This window comes from Cheilinus undulatus, linkage group 19, assembly GCF_018320785.1.
Source record: "Cheilinus undulatus linkage group 19, ASM1832078v1, whole genome shotgun sequence".
NCBI classification, from domain to species: domain Eukaryota; kingdom Metazoa; phylum Chordata; class Actinopteri; order Labriformes; family Labridae; genus Cheilinus; species Cheilinus undulatus.
In genome coordinates this window covers 15,222,481-15,243,981 of record NC_054883.1, presented here as the reverse complement: position 1 = coordinate 15,243,981, position 21,501 = coordinate 15,222,481, and the positions used below count along the sequence as shown (strand labels likewise).

Here is a 21,501-nt window from a genome sequence, read left to right as displayed (position 1 = left end):
ATGCCTCTGAGTGGGATCCAAACCACCTTAGAATCAACTAGGACTGAAAAATTTGTGAACATAATCTTATTGCATTTTATTTTACCCAAAATTGCAATTTCGACTTAATATGGAGAATTTTAAGGTTCTTCATCTTATGCATGGTTCATCAAACACAAGCAGAAAAATAAAAAAATATATATTAGACAACTTTGAGTTTCAGCAAGTTCTGCAAAAGCTCAGCCATAGACTCAGTAGGTCGGGGATCCTCGGATCCCTTGGGTAGTCCCAGCAGTCGAATATTATTCCACCTGGCGCGAGCCTCCGAGTCTTTACATTTCTTTCTCAGAGATTTAACCATAGCAGAGAGTTCAGTTATATTAGCTTCCATGCTAGTGAGCTGATCACTCTGTCCACTAGCCGAGCGCTCTAGGTCCAAAATAGTCTCACATTGTGCAGCAACTTCTGCTTCCAACAGTTTCAGCACGGTCGCCACTTCTTTCTTCACAGGCTCTGCTATTATTGACTCAAATTTTGATGTGTTGCTCTTTAAGGTCCTGTAGCCTACTTCACTGTCAGACAGGTTTTTTTTAAAGGATTTCTGAATCGACAGGTCTGACAGATCAGGCCTGCGTGTGGCCAGTGTCTAATATTAAAATTTGTTTGATGATCTAAAACATTTAGGTGTGATAAATATGCTAAATAATATGAAATCAGGGAGGGGGCAAACTGTTTTTCATGGTACTATAATAGATTTTATTTTCATTTTTAAACAATGTTGGCTCTAACATTTTTTACACACTTGCATGTGTGTAGTATTGCATGTTCTCAAACTGTACTGTTGGTTCTACAGCCTTATTTGCATTTGTTAGTCTTTGCCTCTTACTTCCACACACATACATACTCGACTCTCTCCATACACATCCCAGGGTCAGAGATCAGTCGGCTCAGATGTGTGTGTATGTGGTTTGGAGGCTCAGATGTAAACCCACCTCATATTAGAGCCTGCAGCCAAACTACAGTAGGGGCTAAAAGATCCCCCACAGTGGCCGCTTAGAAAAGGCCTGCAGGAAACACACTAACGCACACAAAGACACACACACATGCATCCATACATACACAATGGCTGGTCAGAAATCCTGCAGGAAACTGCACGGGGGAATTCCTGCCAGGCCAGGGTGGATTATTTTCCCCCTTACTTCCTGTTCCTCCGTTTTCCCGTCTCCCCCCTTGCTGTGTCTGCAACCTCTCATCTTCTTCCTGAGGCATTGTGTTGACTTGTGAAGCATTTAGAATACATGATGCATCACACTGAGAGGCGATACTTCATTTGGATTATTAGGAAAAAGCATCTCTACGTAATACAACTTTGATTTGAATATCACAACAAGAAAAGGAAAGTGGTGCAGTTCAAAAGACATTTTGATTTAGATAACTGATGGATTAAATCTGTAATTAAAAACGATTTAAGTATGGTATATGCTGTATTTTATAGTATGTTAATTTTTACAGTATCTTTGCGATGCCACTGTTGAATAAAGCAGAATGAGAGAGGGTAATCAGTTAAACATGGTGTCCAACAATAACCACAGTATAAAGCAGCATGAAACACTACACAGTCCCTGAGTCCAGTGGCTGTTTGTGAAAGAAAAAGAGGAAGATTTTGCTGTACATTCACAAATATGAATAACTGATGAAATAATACAGTTTATCAACTATTATACTAAAACATTTCCTTGATCCAGATCCCTAAAAACCCTAAATGAATGAAGATTTGTGTAGTTTTTTACCTTTTTTTTGCGTTATAGATTTATCATAACTTTTCATCATTATTAGAATAATTGAAAAGTAATACATCAATAAACAGAGAATTTTAATGTAATTTGATGGTACTAAATTATGAAATTGAATGGAAATGTGTAGAAGCCTTTAAAAATCTCAGCTATTCACCCATGTTTTTAACCCAAAGCAAACTCCTGCACACTGTCTAAATCGTACTGTGTTGGCAGTGTTAAAGTACTGTCGTATTTGTGAATTTTAGACACTGTGCAGAGGTTGGAAGCGTTTTTTGTAGTTTGAAATTGCATATTAACTAGGATTTTGTACGTAGGTATTGTATTTTTGCTGCTGTTGCACAAGTTTTTTTTTTACGTTTTTACCAGAACGATATTTGTCACACTCAAATGTTTCAGATCATGAAACATATTTTAATATATGACAAAGATAACTCAAGTAAATTCAGAATACAGTTTTTAAATGCTGATTTCAATGATTAAGGACAAAAGCTGTCCAAGCACACCTGGCTCTATCACACTACCCTCACCATGTTTGACTGTTGGTATGATGCTGTAATTGTGAAATGCTGTGGTAGTTTAACACCACATAGAAAAGTGAGATGAACCTGAGCGCCAGTTTAGCTTGATGGGTGGAGCAGGCGTCCATTGTCAGAGGCTGTGGTCCTAAGCGCACTGGTCGTGGGGTCAATTCCCAGTCTTGGCACTGTTTGGGGTGTTTATTCCCCTGTTTGCTGACACTCTTCAGCTGTCCTATCCAAAATAAAGGCAAAAAGCCCAACAAAATAGTATTGAAAAATGTGAGTTCTTTTTGGTCAGCAGTGGTTTGGGTCTTGGAACTCTCCCATGGATGCCATCTTTGACCAGTCTCTTTCCTTGTTTTCTGAATCAAGCCTATAAGTAAGGGAAACAAATTCATTGATGTTACTTGCTATGGATTATTTCTGAGGGCCAAAATATCCCTTTTTTAAGTTTGCTTGGGGTTATGTATCCATGAAGACTTAACGGAGCAGTGTGTAATATTTAGCATGGCAGCATTTTGCAGAACAAACGTGGTTAAAACTAAATTAAATATTCATAAGAAGGCCTATATAAATGAGTGTTGAATCACCAGAATATAACTATATAAAATAATTTCATTTTTTTATCAAGTTAGAATAAGCCCTTTATTACCTCCGCCAAGGAGGTTATGTGATCGGCAGGGTTTGTTAGTTTGTTTGTTTGTTAGCAATATAACTCAAAAAGTTATGGACGGATTTTGATGAAATTTTCAGGAAATGTCATAAGGAAGAACTGATTAGATTTTGGGAGTGATCTGGATCACGCCTGGATTCAGGAATTTTCTAAAAGGATTCTGTACTGTTGGGAGATAGGGATAATAGCGGAGGTCTGTGCTCTCCGAGTGCTTTTCTAGTTCATATATGTGAAGGGCCCCCTCCATGGAGTCTGCCATCTTGGATTTTTGAGATTTGCATGTTCCTAGACAAACCTCTCAAATATCACTAAAAAGTTTTTACACTCTCATGAGGAGGTTTTTCAGATGTTTCAAGATAGAAATATATCATAAAAGTGCAATGGAAACACTTTTTCTGCATTTACCAGTTCACTTTAAGACAACATGGCACGGTACATGTGGACAGAAGAGGAGATGAGACTTTTCTTAACATCATACTTATACTCTTATATGTGGCTTTTGCCAAACATACGGACTTTGCCTCTGAGCTATCATCCATTGCCAACATGCAGCAGGTTTTGAGCATCCAGCTTTCTTGCAGCGAAGAGTGAGATGAGATTTTAAGAGAATTACAAGGCTCATGAAAACTCCCATCAATTGAAACACATTCAATTGTACTTAGTTGAAATTTTAAAAATATGGCTTTTCCTTTGTGAAAAACTGTAATGGAAACACAACTAGTGTACTAAAGCCTCTCAAAGCAAACTCCTACACACTGTCTAAATAGTTGGCAGTGTTGAGTTACTGTTGTATTTGTGCAGTTAAGACACTGCAGGAGTTTTCATGCATTTATGGTAGTTTAAAACAGGATATTAACGAGGATTAACCAATATCTATTTTGTAAATTATATGATTTTTTTTTTACGTTTTTACTGAAAATTCTGTTGACAGCCCTACAACTTAGCAGTAAAACTCAGCTGGTCCATATTTCATGGGTTGTTGCTGTGCACTAAAAGAAACAGTATTGATACCATTCAGCATGTGACAGAGACGGAAAGCCCCCCGTTGTATTCCTCATCGCTTGCGAGTTTGTTGATAAATAGACGTGTCCCCCGTCCTCTGCCACCGCTTACATTTACCCCACACAGTCTCAAAGAGCACTCGGACATGTCAAATGATGGGCCCGCTAATGGTCAGCAGCACAGAGTGAGGGGAGAGGACACGCTGAAAGGCTTTGTCTCTGCCTGTATAATCAATTGACCTGATTGATAAGAGTGTGTCAGGGTTACATTGTGTGTGTGTTATGTTTCCCACGCCCAGTGCTGCGGCTCCTTCTGTTTGTGCGTTATCCGACCCTCTCAGCTCAGGCTCTGTCCATCAACACCTTCCTCTGGAATGTTGATGAAAACCAACGAGGGAATCCCGAAGAATTTACCTCCACTCTCCTTTTCTCCACCATCATCTATCTGATACTTTCCCTTGATGCTCTTTAGGTTTATCACCTCACCATGGAGTCTGTGACTCTAGTTATCCTCTTTATGTAGGCCAGATTTCAGGCACTGTTATAAAAGATGGCCCAAACAGTAGACTGGTAAGTGACAGAGCAGAATAGTAGAGCTCATCTGTGACACTTTGTGAGGAATACTGAACTGAGCTGTTCAGCTTGCTCTGTCCTGGTGTCCAACTATGCATGCATTAGCTTTATAGTTGTTTCACAGCCATAAATGATGAATTTGTGCTTTTATTTAAGTAAAAATCTATTTGAAGCCCTTTTTTAAATAAACAAATCTATGTTTGGGCTTTTTATGCGTTTATTGATGGCAGAGGACAGTGGATAGAATTGGAAACAGGGATGAGAGAGCTGGGGAGAGACATGTGGCCACAGGCCGGATTTGAACCCTGGCCCACCGTGTACAACAAGTGCGCCTTACACCATGAGACCACCTGCGCCCTTTTTGACAGGAATCTAAAAATTGCAACTCAACAATTTTGGTTCATTTCTTTTTTTCCTCTAATTTTATTACATATTGTACCAACAATGAAGCTGAAGTAAAAGTTGTATCATGTAAACACAACCATCTACAGTAGTCATTCTTCAATGAACAGCATGCAAAAAGGGTAGAACACACCTTTGTAATGGGGATGCACAATATATTCGGCCTGATATTGGTATGGGCAGATATCAAAATTTCTGCCGATATTTACATCCCATATTTTGGCGGTGAATATCACCATATATCCACTGTAAAGTTGTCCATATATACTAATAAATTAGTTTAAGGCTGGACTTACAGACCTATTTCATTTCAGATCTTTTTCTTTATTCATCCTCATCCTTTAAACTTTAAAGTTTGTTCTAAGAAAAATAGTTTGTTCCTTTCTTCATCCTCAAACTTTAAATTGTGTTCAAAGGACTGAATTTTTAGTTATGTAAAACATATTTAAATATCAGTATCTGTATCGGTATTGGCTAAAACGAATCTGTAAATATGGGCATGTTGTATATCGGCAGAAATCCAATCTCATGTATCCCTACTTTGTAACGATGCGATTGAACAGCTGTGAGTATGCTTGCTGCTGTAGCATGTTGAGTTACCATGCCAACCTGTAAAAAATGGCACCAGAATGAAGAAGGGAATGACTAAATAAATGAGATTCCATGATGTGCTAGTGTTATATTGGCATGCAGTATAGAAAAGTCTTAAAAGTCACATTTTGTGCCTTTTGAATGAGCAAAAAGCTGTAACTTTGGTTTGTTTGTTGTTTTTTTGACTGTGCTACTAAGATATTTTGAAAGTAGTACTGTAAAAACTTAAGGTGTTGTATTTTCTATGCTAGGTAATATTTGTATGTTTTGAGGTGATAAATACATCATAACTTTCATTATTCTCTGCATTTTCTTTGATAACCAAGCAGGTCGATGTTCAGTGTATTTTCTGGCACTTCCATTTCCTGTTTAAAACAAGTCTCATAATCTGGAGAAACCCCTGTTATTCAGTGTTTTATTTTGTTTTTTATTTTCAGTCACAAAAACAGGAAAACAAATAGGTCAGATTTTTTTCTCCAGTTCCATTCTTTTTTCTTGTTTTAATGAAGTACTTAGAGGAAAGGAAACCATGTGACCCAATGGGAAAGGTGAACATGTCAAAATAAAAGCCCTCAAAAGCCCACATAGCCATCCATTGTGTTTTCCAGTATAACAACAGGCCTATTTGACTAATCCAATGCATTAAAAAGTAATTTTAATGGTAAGAGTACAGGTGATTTCATGGATTCTATTAATAATAGGATGAAAATGAATTAATATGAATTGATAAACCTGAACTGCTGGAGGTATGTACACAGCACATGGAATTTAGAACTAAATGTATAGGCTATTTAATAGCACAGTTGAAACTATAGTGATCCACACACTCCTCTACCTGTGTTTTTTTTTTTTGTTTTTTTGTTTTTTTGTTTTCTCGCAGATTATTTATTTATTTACTTGCTTAATTATGTACACACAATAATAATTGAACTTTTCCACCAACAATACAATCATGAATCAAAGATTTGTCCCGGGCCTGGATAAGCAGAAGAAAATGGATGGATGTATACATGGATAAATACCTCCAGCAGTTCAGGCTTACTAATTCATATGCATTTATTTTCCCCCTAATAATAATGGAATCCATCAAGGCACCATTAGTTGTACCATTAATTTAATTTTTAATCCGTTGTTTAAGTTAAATAGGCCTGTTAAAATAATATAAAACACAATGAGTGGCTATATAGGCCTTAATTTTGACATGAGGGCTTTTATTTTGAAACATTCACCTTTCTCCTTCGGTCACAGAATTCCTTTTCTTCAAATATTTCATTTAAAAAAGACAACAGAATTGAGAAAAAAAACAACAAATTTGGACCAGATTTTTGACTTTTTTTCTTTTTTTCCCCCATTTTCTGTCAAAAACAAAAACAGGGGCTGCCAGAAACAACACTATTTTAAGACTTATGATGCCATTACGTATTATATTACAGTCTCAGTAGCAAATGGCAGTATTGAACATTAAAAAAAAAATAATAATCTTTTGTGAGGCCTGATAACAAATTATCCTATAGTTCTGATAATCAGTAAGTTTTTTTTTACAGTTAAGAATAAAGGGAATCATTTTCTGGTTTTCGCCTTGTTGTGATTTTTATTATTTGAGATTAATCAATAGTCACCTGGTTGATGTCTGGCAAGCTAGAAGTTAAATAATTTTAACTCTAAAGTCTTGATTGTGTATTTTTCTATTTTGATAAACAAAGTCATTTTTTGGTTACCTTAGAAAGATTTATGCTGATCTAAAGAAACAGTGATGTGCCAGTACGCTCATCATGAGAACCTCATGCTGTGCAGCCAAACATGGCTTAGACTCGCACAACCTATTTTAAATTGAAATGAGGAGCCTAATGTTTAAGGATCCAAAATATGTCAGTTTTTTTGGGTGGGGATTGGTGTAAAACTATTAATAAAAGATGTAGAATGTTCCCACAAACATGTAGTCAACATTTTCATATTTAAGAAAAGCTGGAAAAAATAAAACTCGGTGTTTAGAGTCTGTCAGTCGCTGTGGAATAAAATGATTTAAACAACTTAAAGGCTTTTTATAAGGAAAGGGAAAAGTAAACGTTGCTGTTGTTCAAAGTTGCACCCAAAAACAGGCACATATGCATGAAAAGCTGCGAAATTTGCGCTCTAACTCTAAAGTGGAAACTGCAGCATGCAGTAAAGCTGCTCCCCCCTGATTTGGCTCATGTCTGTTAACCGACACTCGTAGAGGAAGTCTGGCTAAACTGTCACCAGCCTCCAAGCAGTTGCTCCTCTGTGAGACCCCGGGGGGTGAAAACAAGCGGGGAGGGAGGGGTGATTTCTGGTGTTTTCTCGACAGCGTGCATTGGAAGCAAGTTGAGTCCCACGTCGTCTATGAATCGCTGCATATTTTCACCACCTATCACAGAGAGTGAGCGTGGATGTGTGTTTACACTACATGTAATTGCCTATACACGTGTGCGTATGTGCGTGCATGCACCTGTCTGGTGTAAGTGTCAGGGCGAGGGGCGTGCATGTGAGGTGTAAATGCGCTGGCACCCAGTCGCCACCTCAGGGGTGCAAGAGGAGGAGGGTGGTTGCGCGTGTGATAGCCAGGGTGTAAATTGAGCTGTGATCGTCCAAGAGGCAAGATATGATTGGATGAAACGTTGAGACCTTGTGCGCTCCAGTGTAAGGCACTTAGACACACTCTGCTTTAAACTGACGCAGGCTGAATTCCTGCCTCCTCCTGCCCGGTTTTTATCTCTCCTCCATCACTCTCTTTGTGTTTGTGGATCTCTAAGCTTTCATCTCCCACTGAGCCTTTGAAATGTAATGCTCTTTCTTTTTATCTCTCTTTCTGTCTGCCACACGCATCCTCCCTCTTCTCTTCTTATACCCTAATAACTCATACCTTAGATTATTTTGTTTTTTGCATTTCTTTAGCTATAATCTTTCACTTAACACTTGCGTATGTGGTCCAGTATGTTACCAATGTTGCTGAAATGCAGAGGGCCATAAAATTAGGTTGTAGGAAGTCTGTTTTTCTGTCTGTGTTTCTCCTTATTTCTCTTTATCCTGTATCATGTCTTAAGCAGCTTTACCCATCTGTTTCTCCTTTTTGTTCTCTTCTCTCAGAAACACAAAGAGCGAGACAGACACAAACCAAAACACAAGAAGAGCTCCATGGACATGTCCCCCTCCCTCGTCCTTCCAAACATCATGGTCCCAGAGAAGGTGAGCGCCCTTGGCTTGGTTTTAATGCATTATAACGGGTCTGGTTAGATATTAAAGCAGTGGTAGCTGTTTGAACCCTTTCTTTACCTTGGTTAACCTTTTCTGCTGTCCCCCTGCTAATCTTTCTCCCATTTTTGTTTTCCTTTTATTTATCTTAACTTATTTACCCTCCGCCTTTTTTACCCTGCTCCTGCAGCCCTACAACAGCAGCAGCTCAGGTGGAGGTGTCACCTCCCTACCAGCCTCCTCGCAGAAGCGACTCGACGACAGCAGCGCCCGCTTCACCAATGCCAACTTCCAGGAAGTGTCATCCGCTCACACCAGCGGCAGCTCTAAGGACAGCTTGGCCGCAGACGCTGGGAAGGTGGCGTCGGAAACGAAGAGCAAGAAGAACAGCGGCCCAGGTCACGCTGTGGGACAGAGGGGCGGCCGCAAGTCTCTCACCTCCTCAGGGAAACCCCTCCCCTCTGCCGTGGTCACCATGGCAACCTCTTCCACATCTGCCTCTGCTTCCACAGGGCCGTTCCACCAAGGTGAATTGATGGCTGCAGAATTTTATGTATTTAAATTTTTACCACAACAGGGAATCAATCCTACAGTAAGAAATAAGGAAACACACTGGAGCACTCTCTGACCAATTAACAGGCAGAATTCACACCAAAATAACACAATTCAGTTTAATTCAGCAAGCTTTGATGGCATGGAAAACATCTGTTTGCATTGCCAAAGCAGTGTACAAATATATCGATAAATGTAATATTCTAAACAATAGCAGGAAAAATGTGTTACGATTGGTATATGTATCAAAAATTAGTGTCTAACTTTAAAATAACGGTGAAAAAGATGTAGAAATTCTTTAATTGACGTCTCTTTTTTTTGTACGTTTAGGCCAGGGGTCATCAGCTACATTCGTACAAGGGACAGAGTTTGACCTCACAGAGGCTAAAACCAGAAAATTATTATTTTTATATTAATATACATGATATTTGTAGGTATTAGGTATAACGCTAATAGAGTGTGTCTTGAGTGATGAAAAGCACCTGCAGGAAACAGGTTTTATTGCGTTGATTCTAAGGCATGACAAATTGCATACTCTCAGAGCCTGAAGTTGAAAGTTGATGCATAAAACTACAGTTTTAATCAGGATTGGACTGATAATCTTGTGTTTGTCATCAGTAATATTTAGTGATGCATGATAGGTATTTTTTTGAACCAATACCAATAACAGACAATTTCCTTCTCCTGATGGCTGATAACCAATAAGAACCGATAATTTTTTCCCAGTTGTTGATTTTTAGAAGAGAAGTTTATTTAATGTATTTATGCACATCTGGGGGTAAGAAGGGGTTAATATGTGGTGAGCAAAGATGTTTATAACTAACTCTGACGTCACTTGTGTTTACATCAAAAAACAAAGAACTATTCTGACTTTATAACTGTTATTTTTTTTAGTTAAACATTTGTATACCAGAGTGCAACATTTACAGACAACTGACATACGTTTTCTCCCTTTTCCTTTGAAATGAATTTAAGCCTTGGTTCCCAAACTGGGGTCTGGGACCCCCTTAGGGGGGTGCGAGGCTCTGTCTACCCTGAGGTTGTTAAAATTAAATTTACATATATTACCAGAAATCATGGTATGACACTTTCAAGTAATTCATACAATGGTTGTTTGGTAAAATAATTTGTGTTTAGGGCTACTTTGTTTGGATTTACACAAAAAAAAAAACACACACAAAAAAAAAACAATTAAAATTCATGTTAAATTTGGCCACAAAGTATCACTATTTTTTTTTCGGCGTTGATCCTGGGTTGGCTCAAGTTTTCTTAGATACAAGTAGAAGGGGTTCAAGGAAAAAAAGATTGAGAACCACTGAATTAAAGTATCTTGACAAGTGGTCAAATCTGACATTTCAATCAACTAAACTAGAATTCAGCTGACTCATGTCAAATCAGACATAAAACCAAATGATTACAGACTGTCATGCTTACCAAAAGGAGATGTTTGGGGGTCAAATTGAAGAGAGCTGATATTTAACATAAAAGATTAAAAATATGCACTGACATAAATCATATCAGAAATAGGTTAGAAATGTTAAGTACACCGTGATGAATTATTTTTGTTTGCTAGTGAAAAGTAGAAAGAAAAACTGATGTCCTTGTACAATTGACCTCCTGTTGGCTGCAGCAGATGCACGGTCAATCTTCTTCAAGCCCGTTTCAGACTGGATGACCACAACACAGCTTGATTTTCAGTTTGTTTGCATGTTAACAAGTCAGGACGTGTGTGCAAAGTCTCACACGCTTGATCTGACGGTTTAGGCATGGAGAATTAAGGCAATCACCCCCCCCCCCCCAATTTTTCAGCACACATTTATGGACCGAAATAGACTGGAAAATGATCAATAGAGAGCCGTATTTACCTTGTTGTAGCATGTACGCAGGTCCCCATCGTTAGAATGTGTTTAAAATCTGTTCTTGATGACCCTGATGAAGGCCACAAGCTTAACGCTTGCAAAGCAAAATGAACTACCAGTCTGAAACAGGCTTTATAGACCCAGCTTTGTCTGTAGCACTCTCTCTCGAGGGCAGAGCAGTGCTATAAAATAAGAAAAAATTAAATAGTGAAGTAAACCAACACTGTGATGGTTTAATGTGTGTGAGTATGTGCTGTGTCATTTTCTAGATTTTGCCCAGACGCCAGACTTTTGTGTGTGGCCGAGATAAGTGTTTCGTCTTGACTGGCCTCTGGCTCGTGTAATCGGGGGCCCTGTCTGGGAACAGACCAACACAGAAACAGAGAGAGAGAACATGTAGGGAGGTCAGGACCTGAACGGAGTCAGCGCTCACACTGAGCTCCTGTGTTTCATTCCATCACAACCTTGAAGCCCTTGTCAGGTGTGCTTGTGCTTGTCTGTTTGTGTGCTCCATGGGAGGACTATGTGATGAGGGAGGACTAGCTGTACAGCCGATAGAGAGTGGGAGAGCAGATAAAATCCTTATTTAGGTTATCTTTGTTTTACTGCTGCTCCCATGATGATGGAGAGGAGAGTCAAATGGAAACTTCCATCTGTAAGGTCTTTCTCTTGTTGTGTCGTTTCTCACATTGGATCTTTTTCCAACGTCTCTCCATATTTCAGGACTCCTGTTGACGAGTGCAAGCAAGACGCCCTCTGCCTCTTCCTCTTCAGAGTTTTTAAGTTTTTCGGATCCATCGCTGCGTCCCGGGGGCGGGACCACTTTCTCTTCCCCGCCAACCTTCAGCAGCTGCCTTGTTAAGCCAAGCTCAGAGGGCGGGGCTTCAGAGGGAACCACAACGCTTTTTGGTTCTCTTATGTCTGCCACTGCAGCATCTGCAGGTAACAACAATGGCCACTTAAAGATTTATTATCAGATTTATTCAGTAAGAAGAAGTGAAGAGCCAAGGTTACAGAGGAGTTTTGTAGCTAAAGAGATACATGTGAAAAGTTAAATGCATGGTTTGATGAGTATTTTAAAAAACTGGTTTTAAGGCCAAATTTCAGTTTATCTAAGTTTATGAAATTAAGCTTCAAAATCATGAAAAATGAGGCAGTAAAATCTGCTCCAGGATGGTGTGGGCATGTCTGTTGAATGAGCTGAGGCCACTCCCACTCAGGAGAAATACAATCCTCTCAGATTTAGAAAAATGCTATATTCTGAATGGAGGAAAAAACTCACCATAATCCTGCCCCTTGACCTTACATTGACCTTATGATCAGAGCACAGCTGCCTGGCTCTGTGTCAGAGAAGAGACAAAGTCCGCTCAAATCTCTGTTATGATGCTTTAAATGATCCATAGACCACTGTGGCTGATAGATTTGGCAAATTTACCCCACAATGAACAAAAAACAGCTTGTAGCCAGCTGTAAACTTTCAATGAAGACAGTGGTGTCAGTTAACAACAGGCTGTACTGAGATGAACTAATCAATGATTTTATATTCTAGGGTAAAGGGGTCGGGGTAATTTCCCTTTAAGACCAGTGATGTCATGGGCTCACATATTTGCCCCGCCCAAATTAAACCAAGCCAGGAAAGAGAACAACTTTCTAACGGTCTAAATCAAAAATTCAGTCACACATAGCTCTCTGTGTTTCCACATTTACAGCAGACTTATTCCAGCATATCTAGTGTGTTAAGAAGCAAAGTTTGTATTTCATTCTACAGGAACTTTAAAGATGAACTCTCATGTTGTGTTCACAACAAGCGCGAGTAGATTTCCTGTAAAGGGTTCCTGCAGATTCTTAAAAAGTCTTGTTAAGTCTTAAATTGGGCTTTTTAGATTCAAGGCCATAAAAAGCCTCAGAAAGTCTTCTTTTTAGTGGTGAGAGGTCTGAAATTTTAGGTGGCACTCTGACGTATCTTTATCCAATTTTTTTTTAAACTACATTTATTCATTTCTGTTTCTTTATTGTTTATTTTTTCCCCCTTTTATAGGATTAGACTTACCCTTTTAAAAGTAGTTTTTTTAATAAAAACAAGAAAAAAGAACATGACAAAATGACAGTGACACCAATAAGATGGTAACACATTACAGTGACATATGGGTAATTTTTTTTTTTTTTTTAATTTCATAAAAACAAAAATGAGAGGGTTTGGATGAGTAGTGGGGGCCAAATAACAGAGAGCCAAATAATCATATTAAATACTAATAAAGAAGAAAATAAAGTAATGATGAATAAATAATAAGAATAAAAATTAAATAATGAAAAATCCAAATAATATTGAATAATGATTATAATAACTAGTAATGCTTATAGATACAAAAATGAATGAAATTTTGAGTATATGCTCAATGTGCATGTTAAGATAAATATCAATATACCATATATTGATAGAAAAGTGGCATTAAATGTGCCAGAAATCCTGACCTGTTTTTATAACCAAAGAAATCTCTGTCGACATTTCATTAATGTTAAATTAAACCACATAATTTAGCTCTGTCCAGTGTACCGAAGAATCTCACATGCCTTTCATTTTTGACCATTTGCCACACAAATTAGGGTATTAGAAAGGTTCAGCTCAGGTCCTAGGAAAAGTCTTAATAGTGTGTAGGAACCCTGCACTCCACTACTTTTATATTTACTAGTAGATGTCCGGCCTGCAGAAGATACATTTATGAAAATTTGCAACCTGTAAGTAAGTATTTAAGGTCTAACAAAGGACACTTGCCAGGTTGCATTGTGGGAATTGTAGGATCACTTAAGAAGGGTGACCCTTTTATGGTAAGTAACATCTGGATATTTTGACCTTTGCTGTCCCAGTTTTGGAGCTCAAAAGTACTGCAAAATCATCAGCACAATATTCAGTAAATTTTTGTGATTTATTATATAAAATTTTGTCTGCAGGCAATGTACAAAGTGCTGGTTTTGGTTTCTGAAATGCATTTTTTATTTGTTAATGATAGTAAACTGCAAACAACTGAATCCCACAGTAGACAGAATGTTATTTCAATTTTTCCAGACATTTAAGTGCCAGACAAGTCTTACATTTATTGAATATGTGATCAGCAACTATCTTAAAGGTAAAAGTATTGTTTAGTTAAGAGAACTTATGAAACTGAGCATTTTTCTCTTGAAGTAGACTCTTTGATGGATTTGAAGCCAACAAACCAAAACAAAACACCTTGAGTCTGCAGGCGTTACACTTGAATATTTCGTTCTGCTTTCTTATCATTTCAGTGGGCGGGAAGCTGTATGAGAATTCCCACAGTCACACAGTGAGCGAGACGACAAGCCTCAGTGGGTCCGCTGGCTACAAACGGCCCCCGCCCTCCGGCTCAGGCTCAGGGATCGGAGGAGCCGCCGCAGGAGGAGGGGAGGACGGGGCGAAGAAGAAAAAGAAGGGCAACTGGCGAAACAGATTTGGGCCTTGCTTCTCCACAGATGTGAAGCCTTTGGAGCCGGCTCCCTCCCTGACTCTCCCCGCCTCCTCCACGGCCAGCGCCCCCTCCTCCTCCACCGCCTCCCCTTCCTCCTCGACATCCTCAACGCTCTCGGGCCGGCCAGGCTTGGTTTCCAGCAGTGGATTAGGGATTGGGGTGGGGGGTGGAGGAGCAGAGAGGGGGCTGGGGGTCATGGGTGTCAGCGGTGGGATTCAGAAGTCCCCGTCACTCCTCAGGAACGGGAGTCTCCAGAACAGCGGCTCCACCACCGCTGGGCCAGGTGAGAAGGAAACCGCATGTTATCACACAAGACACAATAATCTCACAGAACTCGCTCCAGCCTGTCAGGAATCTGTCATTGTTTTTAAATGTTCCAAAAGTCATCAAGTTTTTGTTGGCAGCTAGAATGAGGAAATGGGCTGCTTTAAGTTCAGATAAACCATTTGTGTCCCTTTGTGCTCACCGTAGTGATAAAAAAGATCCAAAGGGAAGTGGCTCATGGCTTTCTTGCAGCCGTTTTTGTTCTTCATGTTAGGCTCCTGACTTGTGGAGCTTCCTTTCCTCTTACCATATGTTTGAGGATCGCCTGTGTGCAGTAAAGTCTTAACATTACCAATCACAAACGGCCAGGATTCGACACACCTTTGTAATTGGCTCCCTCTGTGCCGGTGTGTGTATGTGTGTATGTGTGCCAGAGAGCAGGTCCATGTGTTATTTGCTCACACACGTGGAAGCGGTCTGTATGTTTTTTTTTTTTCTTCGTGTTCAGTTGCTTGGCAACTGTCTTTATGCTTTGGAGTTCCCCTCTGCTGATGGAAATGGCTCAGTGCAGCCCCCACACATCCCACATCTCTCCTTTTCTCGCAGAATTACCGCCCTTTTGTTTCACTGTCCTGATGCTCAGCTGCTCTCTCTCTCTCTCTCTCTCTCTCTTACCTGCAGCCTGCTGGTTCTTTAAATCCTCCACTCACCTGTTGATGTTTTATGGAGATGGAGGTTTCTGAGTGTTTGCATAATCATAAGAAGGATGCAAAGTATGGAAATAAACGCTCCAATCAGAAAAATAACCACACTGATTGTTAAGGGCTGGGCATGAAGGTGTTTTAATTGTATTAAGTTATAAGAAATTAACAAAAAAATATGAGACTGAAAGATTTGGGAAATAATCTAATTGCAGTTTTTTGTTTCTGATATAATAAAATAATAAACTTTATTTGTGTAGCACCTTAAAAAACATAGGTTTAAAAAGTGTTTTGACAATGAGCAGAATCACAATTATAACAAAACATCAAACACAAACAGAAAAGCACAACAATAAAGACTAACCTCACAGAAGAACCCATGAAAAACTCAGCCACCATTGTAACGCCAACATCATGAAAACCCAGCAGAACATCATAAACACGAAAAACATGACATTGGAAAGACATCATAAAAACCCAGAATTAAAGTAAATACCAAGTTAAAAACCCAGATATTGTAATTGCAAATTAATGTGCAATTATTTGTAGAGTCCCTATGGATCTTTGAAGTCTTAAATAGTCTTAAAATTAACTTTTGAAATTTAAGGCTTTAAAAATTCTTATTTTTACTTGTGAGTGGTTCTAGATTAAGAAGACACTTTGAATAAAACATGTCTTTACTCAGTTTTTTCTACCTAAATTGATTTGCCATAAATCATTCTTTTCAGTGTATTTTCTTGTTGCATGTCCTGTGGTAAGTAGCACTTATATTGATAAAATTGAGGAATTAAATGAGCCAGAAATCATTAAACTGGGCTGTTTATGACCAAAGAAATTTCTTTATTCTTTGCCAATTGACATTTCATTAAGAGTGCATCAATCCAGAACATTCAGCTCTGTCCTGTGTACTGAGAAATCTCACTCATCTTTCAATTTCTAACCATTTGCCATGCAAAGATAAATTCCTCTCAGTTCAGGTCTGAAATAACAACTACACACTTTTAAGGATGGAGACTTTCTAATACCCTCATCTTATGCATTATTCAACAAACACAGGAAGCAAATGAGTGTATATTATAACTAGGGCTGTCAAAAAATTAAACATTTTCATCCCAGTTAATCTTAGAATTTCTTGATTTAATCACAATTAACTGCATCCATTTTATCCCATTTTAAAATGACACTTTTTAGCAACCAAAACGGTTTTGTGTGATTTAGGATTTTTCTCCTGTCTTAACTTCCTGCTTTAATAGGGGGGACTGAAGATTTTCATGTAAACTTAACCACAGAGAAAGAACTTGTTATGGATTGTGAAGGAAATATAAGGTGCAAATGATTTGACTTATCTATTGACTTATCTATGAGTTTTAACGTGAAATGGGGCATTATTTTTATTACTTCTGCTGCAGGGAGACGTTAGTATGGCTAAACCAAAGTGTGCTTAAAAGCCTAATAAAGCATGAGATTAATCATGATTAAAAAGAATTGGTGCACTAATTGTAGACCTTTATTAATCACAATTAATGCGATTAACCTTGACCCTAATAACCAACACATTAGTAAATGGATTAACTAGGTCAGAGCAACTTTGGAAAATGGATCTAATTGCGATTATTTTGACTGATATTTTGAATTTATTCTGAAGTGCTGTATTGAAGGGAGAGGTCATTTTTATTCTCATTTTGATAAGAAAAACATGCAAAAATGTGGAAAGTAGGAAATTTTGTAACTTTTTTTTTAAAGTAAATAACGCTTCAAAGTTTGCATGATGTGTAGAGTATCACATCTCTGTTGCAACCAAATTATTTTAAACTTTTTTTGTGTTGGACTTACATTTCAGGTAAAATAAATGTTTCAACTTCTTTAATTTGAAAATTGCAGGACATATTGTGATTTTATTGCCCAGCTATATAAAGACATGAGGAAGGAATGTGCAAAAAATAATTACATCTGAAATAAATACAAAACAATTCACAGAAAATAATTTGATTTAATTAGTTTATACAGATAAATATAGAATTATGAGCAAAGTATGAATTTGCATATATGAATTTTTCATAATGTTTTATCATTTAAAATCTGCAGTTCATTGATGATAAAATTTAATATATTTGCTAGAGATTACACTGTTAAAACAAATGTTGCTTGATTTAATTTGCCCTCTTACAAGGGTCCATATTTTGAATATTTTTTAGCATAACCTTAAATCATTGTAAGATTTATGTTCTCTTTTCTTTTTGCATGTGCATTTATGTGCAAATTTTCAGCTTTTTAAAACAACATTCATGCTGACTGTATATAAATGTGTCATTAGCTTTTTTAAAATGATCTTAAGTGTGTATTGACAGAAATTTCCTTGCAGGAACAAGCCCTGTCTGACCACATATTTGATATTCAGTCATGCTTTCAAGCCTCCCTTTAGTGGATGTTTGATATTTATGTAGCTTTGAGCATTAGATGATGATTAAAACCTGGGGTCTGCGGCAGTCTGCACTCTGAATCTAATTTTTTGCAGCCGCGGCGGTCGAGGGTAATTTTGTTTGTGATTCCACGTCCATCTCCGTTTTTTTGCTGCTTTTCCCCGCAGCAGTGGTGGCATTTCTGACCACAGCTGGTGAAAGCAGATAGGGAAAACAAAACAGTGGTGGTTATGAATGGCTGTGCATTAAATGTGTGTAAATGTGCGTCTGTGAACCGTGCGTTCTCCTTCCTACTGTAAATATTTAGCCGAGGGTTAATGCAGGGCAGTAATGGGGAGGATCTTAGCGTTTACCCCCCCACCCCTCCATCCTGTCTGCTGACTCCACCGTGCTGATGGATAGATAGTTAGCCTGATAGAAATGTGTGTGTGAGGTTGGGGAGACAGAGGCGGGGGGTTAGATTTTGGTTAGGTTAATGTTTGACGGCAGGGGGGTCACTGATGGGACGGACTAGCTTGTAGAGCACTTGGTGTGTGGGGGAGGAACGATGCATGGATGGGAATTTATTCAGTCCAGCATTGTCAAGAAAAGAGACAAGAAACTTAAGATGTTTATTTTGGGCTTGTTTCTGCTTTGATTGCTTGTTTATATATTTTTGACATTTTTCAGCTGCAGTCCTGTCCTTATCCAAGGGAAACATCATTTCAACAGCTTGCAGTTGCTGCAGAACTTAGTTTGAAGGAAAGTGAAAATATTCAGTGACTAACATTTGAATTTATATTAAACGTTGGATATTAAATCTCATCCTCACAATGTGGGAAGTGCAGCAGTAGAAAAAACATTTTCTTCATGTTACAACAATCCCTTTCTGCATTTAAATTATTTCAAGATAACTTGTTTTCAATTTCAGGGGGAATTTTTGCCTTATTTTTTCTTTTTTGGCCTAATTTTTCATTTTACAGTTTTAAATTTTGCGCAATTGAAACTATATTGCATTTTAAAAGAACCAAAAACACAGCGGATTGAAATGGGAAAAACAAACATGATTAAACACATGAAGCTGAAGAAAAGCAACACACATTATCACAAAACTCCAGAGTGACAGCTCTTTCATGTGCAGTAGAGCTCGGTTATAATTCAAACCTTGCCAAATAAATGCGTCACTTAGAGTGAATATTTTCGGTGAAATTTAAAGGACCTGGGTCACTTCTCTCTTTGAAACCCGAATCTCTTTCTTACCTTCAAACGTCTCATAATTAAAAAGAATTCTGAGTTTGTTTGCCGGCCCAGAGCTGCTTTATTAGCCTGTCACAGACCGTCTGAGTGCTGCATACAAGCTCACATTTACATTGACTGCCCTTCATGTGGCTCTGCTCCCTCTACACAATGCCGTTATGTTTGAATACATATTTCTTTGTCTTTGATGGTAGAGAAATGTCAGAATAATAGATGTCCTTCTGTTGCTTCACTGTTTTGTCTCCATTTTTAAACTATGATTAAATGACTGCACTGAAAGAGCCTCAGAATAAAGCTACTTAAACTGATGTTTCCTTCTAATACACAATTTGGAGGAAGTTGTGAATATGAATCTCTGATTTAGCCAGTTAATAACAGCGTATAAAACCATGCACTTTGGTTTTCCGTTGTATTTAACCCTCTCTAAATAGACGCCGTGGATTTCCTGTGGAGATAATTCGAGCTTGAAGTAATCAAGGTGGACGGTTTTTGAAGCTTACAGAGCAGTTGTTGGGAGCAGGAAGGGAAAAGGAGCAGGAAGGTGGAGGGATGCAGGCGGGTGTGCTTTGGCGGCTTAATGTTATTGATCACATGGCTAGGGTAGAAGTTCTGTAAGGTCCAGAGGCGTGTATGTGTGGAGAAGATGGTTTTGCTCTTCTTCGTCTTCTTGATTTTCAGGCTGAATAATTACCTCCTATGACGAGTTGTTCAAATCACAAAACATCATCAGATTGAGGAGAACATCATAAATATAATTAGACAATACACAAATATAAAAAAACAACCCTGGTTTTACAAGTTTGCATGTTTTCAAAAACATACATTTTTTAAGTTGTGGATTTTTTTTTTTTTCTTTGAGCGTGAAATTCACCAAATACGAACATGAAAGATTTCAATCAGGGATGCACAATATTATCGGCAGAATATAAATATTAAAAGTGAAAATTTCTGCAGATATTTACAACCAGTTTATCCTCTGTAAATGTCAGCTATAAAAGTTTTATCCTGGGACCACAGACCTACGCCTTTCTATCAGCATTCTGTACACTTCAATATGTTTAAAGGGCTGAAATTTGTTTTTTAGTTCACCCTTAAACTTTAAATAGTGTGTTTTCAGGACTAAAATCAGTATTGATATCAATTTTTTTTAAAGAAATCAGATATCAGCAAAAATTCTGTCTTGTAATGTAAATATTTAACCCTTAGAAGTCCACAGGCTGTTCTTGTCATTTGGTTGAGAGGCATCTTGCTGCAGACCTCTATGGTGGGGTGACCTCCACCGTGGAGCAGGAAGTGACGTAGTATAGCTTGTTGGGTTTATCCTTAGTTTGTGGTGTTATTTTTAATTTTATCCCCCCAACCCTAACCTCTTGGGTTTGGGTATCTAACCGTCTTTGTGTTTTCCTTTGTTTGTGATGTGTGAAATTTAAATTTATCCCCTTCAGTAAATTTTATTATCATTATTATTTTTCTCAATAAAAGTCTGCCATTGTGAAAAATAGCCACTCACCATAACCTCTGACTGCGAGGGGAAAATATACGTCTTTCAGTGCATCATTCTGGTTCTGGCTGAGGTAATGTACATCACTTCCTGCCCCACGTTGGAGATCGTCCCACCATAGAGGTCTACAGCCAGATCCTCTTAGTTTTGTTAATTCTTTTCTTTTGACAGTATAAACCACTCAGAAAATGTTTGCCCCACTCATGTTTGGCATAATTTTTTTCCAGCACAACCTCTGCTTTATGAAATTAAAATTATTTTTCAACTTTAACTTACTGTATTAGATATAGAACCTCCAAAAAAACACAAAAATGAAAACTGATTTTTTAAACTGTTATTTAAAAAGAATATATATAAGAAAATATGATGAAGTGCTCATATAGAAAATATTGTAAATGTACACATAAAACTAGTAAAATTTCATATTTCAAGCTAAAATGAATATTTTTTATACAGAATACATATGTATAGGTGTTTTTGTCCTTAAGTATACAGAGAACAGTATGGCATTTTTTGTGTTCCAGGACTGTAAGAGACTCCAAAACATTGCAAATGAAACATTAAAAAGAAATATAAGTGAGCTAAATCAAGCTAAATGCATCAAAATGCAATAATGTCCAGATGCATTATTTCCAGTTTTAGCTGTCCCACTGTAAAACGTTTTATGGGCCCAATTACAAGGAGAATTAAATTTCATGGGCTGCATTTTTACAGAATAAATGATTAGCAAATAGTAAAAATAC

General features: G+C 38.0%; 1 protein-coding gene across 3 annotated transcripts in view; it reads left to right on the top strand.

Moving 5' to 3' along the window:
* Positions 1 to 21,501, top strand: part of mllt10 (MLLT10 histone lysine methyltransferase DOT1L cofactor) — an 83,669-nt gene that overhangs the window by 36,911 nt on the left and 25,257 nt on the right. For all 3 annotated transcript variants that reach the window (XM_041813872.1, XM_041813871.1, XM_041813870.1), the window contains 4 exons: positions 8,639 to 8,737; positions 8,934 to 9,270; positions 11,878 to 12,096; positions 14,437 to 14,919. In XM_041813872.1, coding sequence (XP_041669806.1) covers positions 8,639 to 8,737; positions 8,934 to 9,270; positions 11,878 to 12,096; positions 14,437 to 14,919 — 1,138 coding nt within the window. The remainder of the gene's footprint in view (positions 1 to 8,638; positions 8,738 to 8,933; positions 9,271 to 11,877; positions 12,097 to 14,436; positions 14,920 to 21,501) is intronic.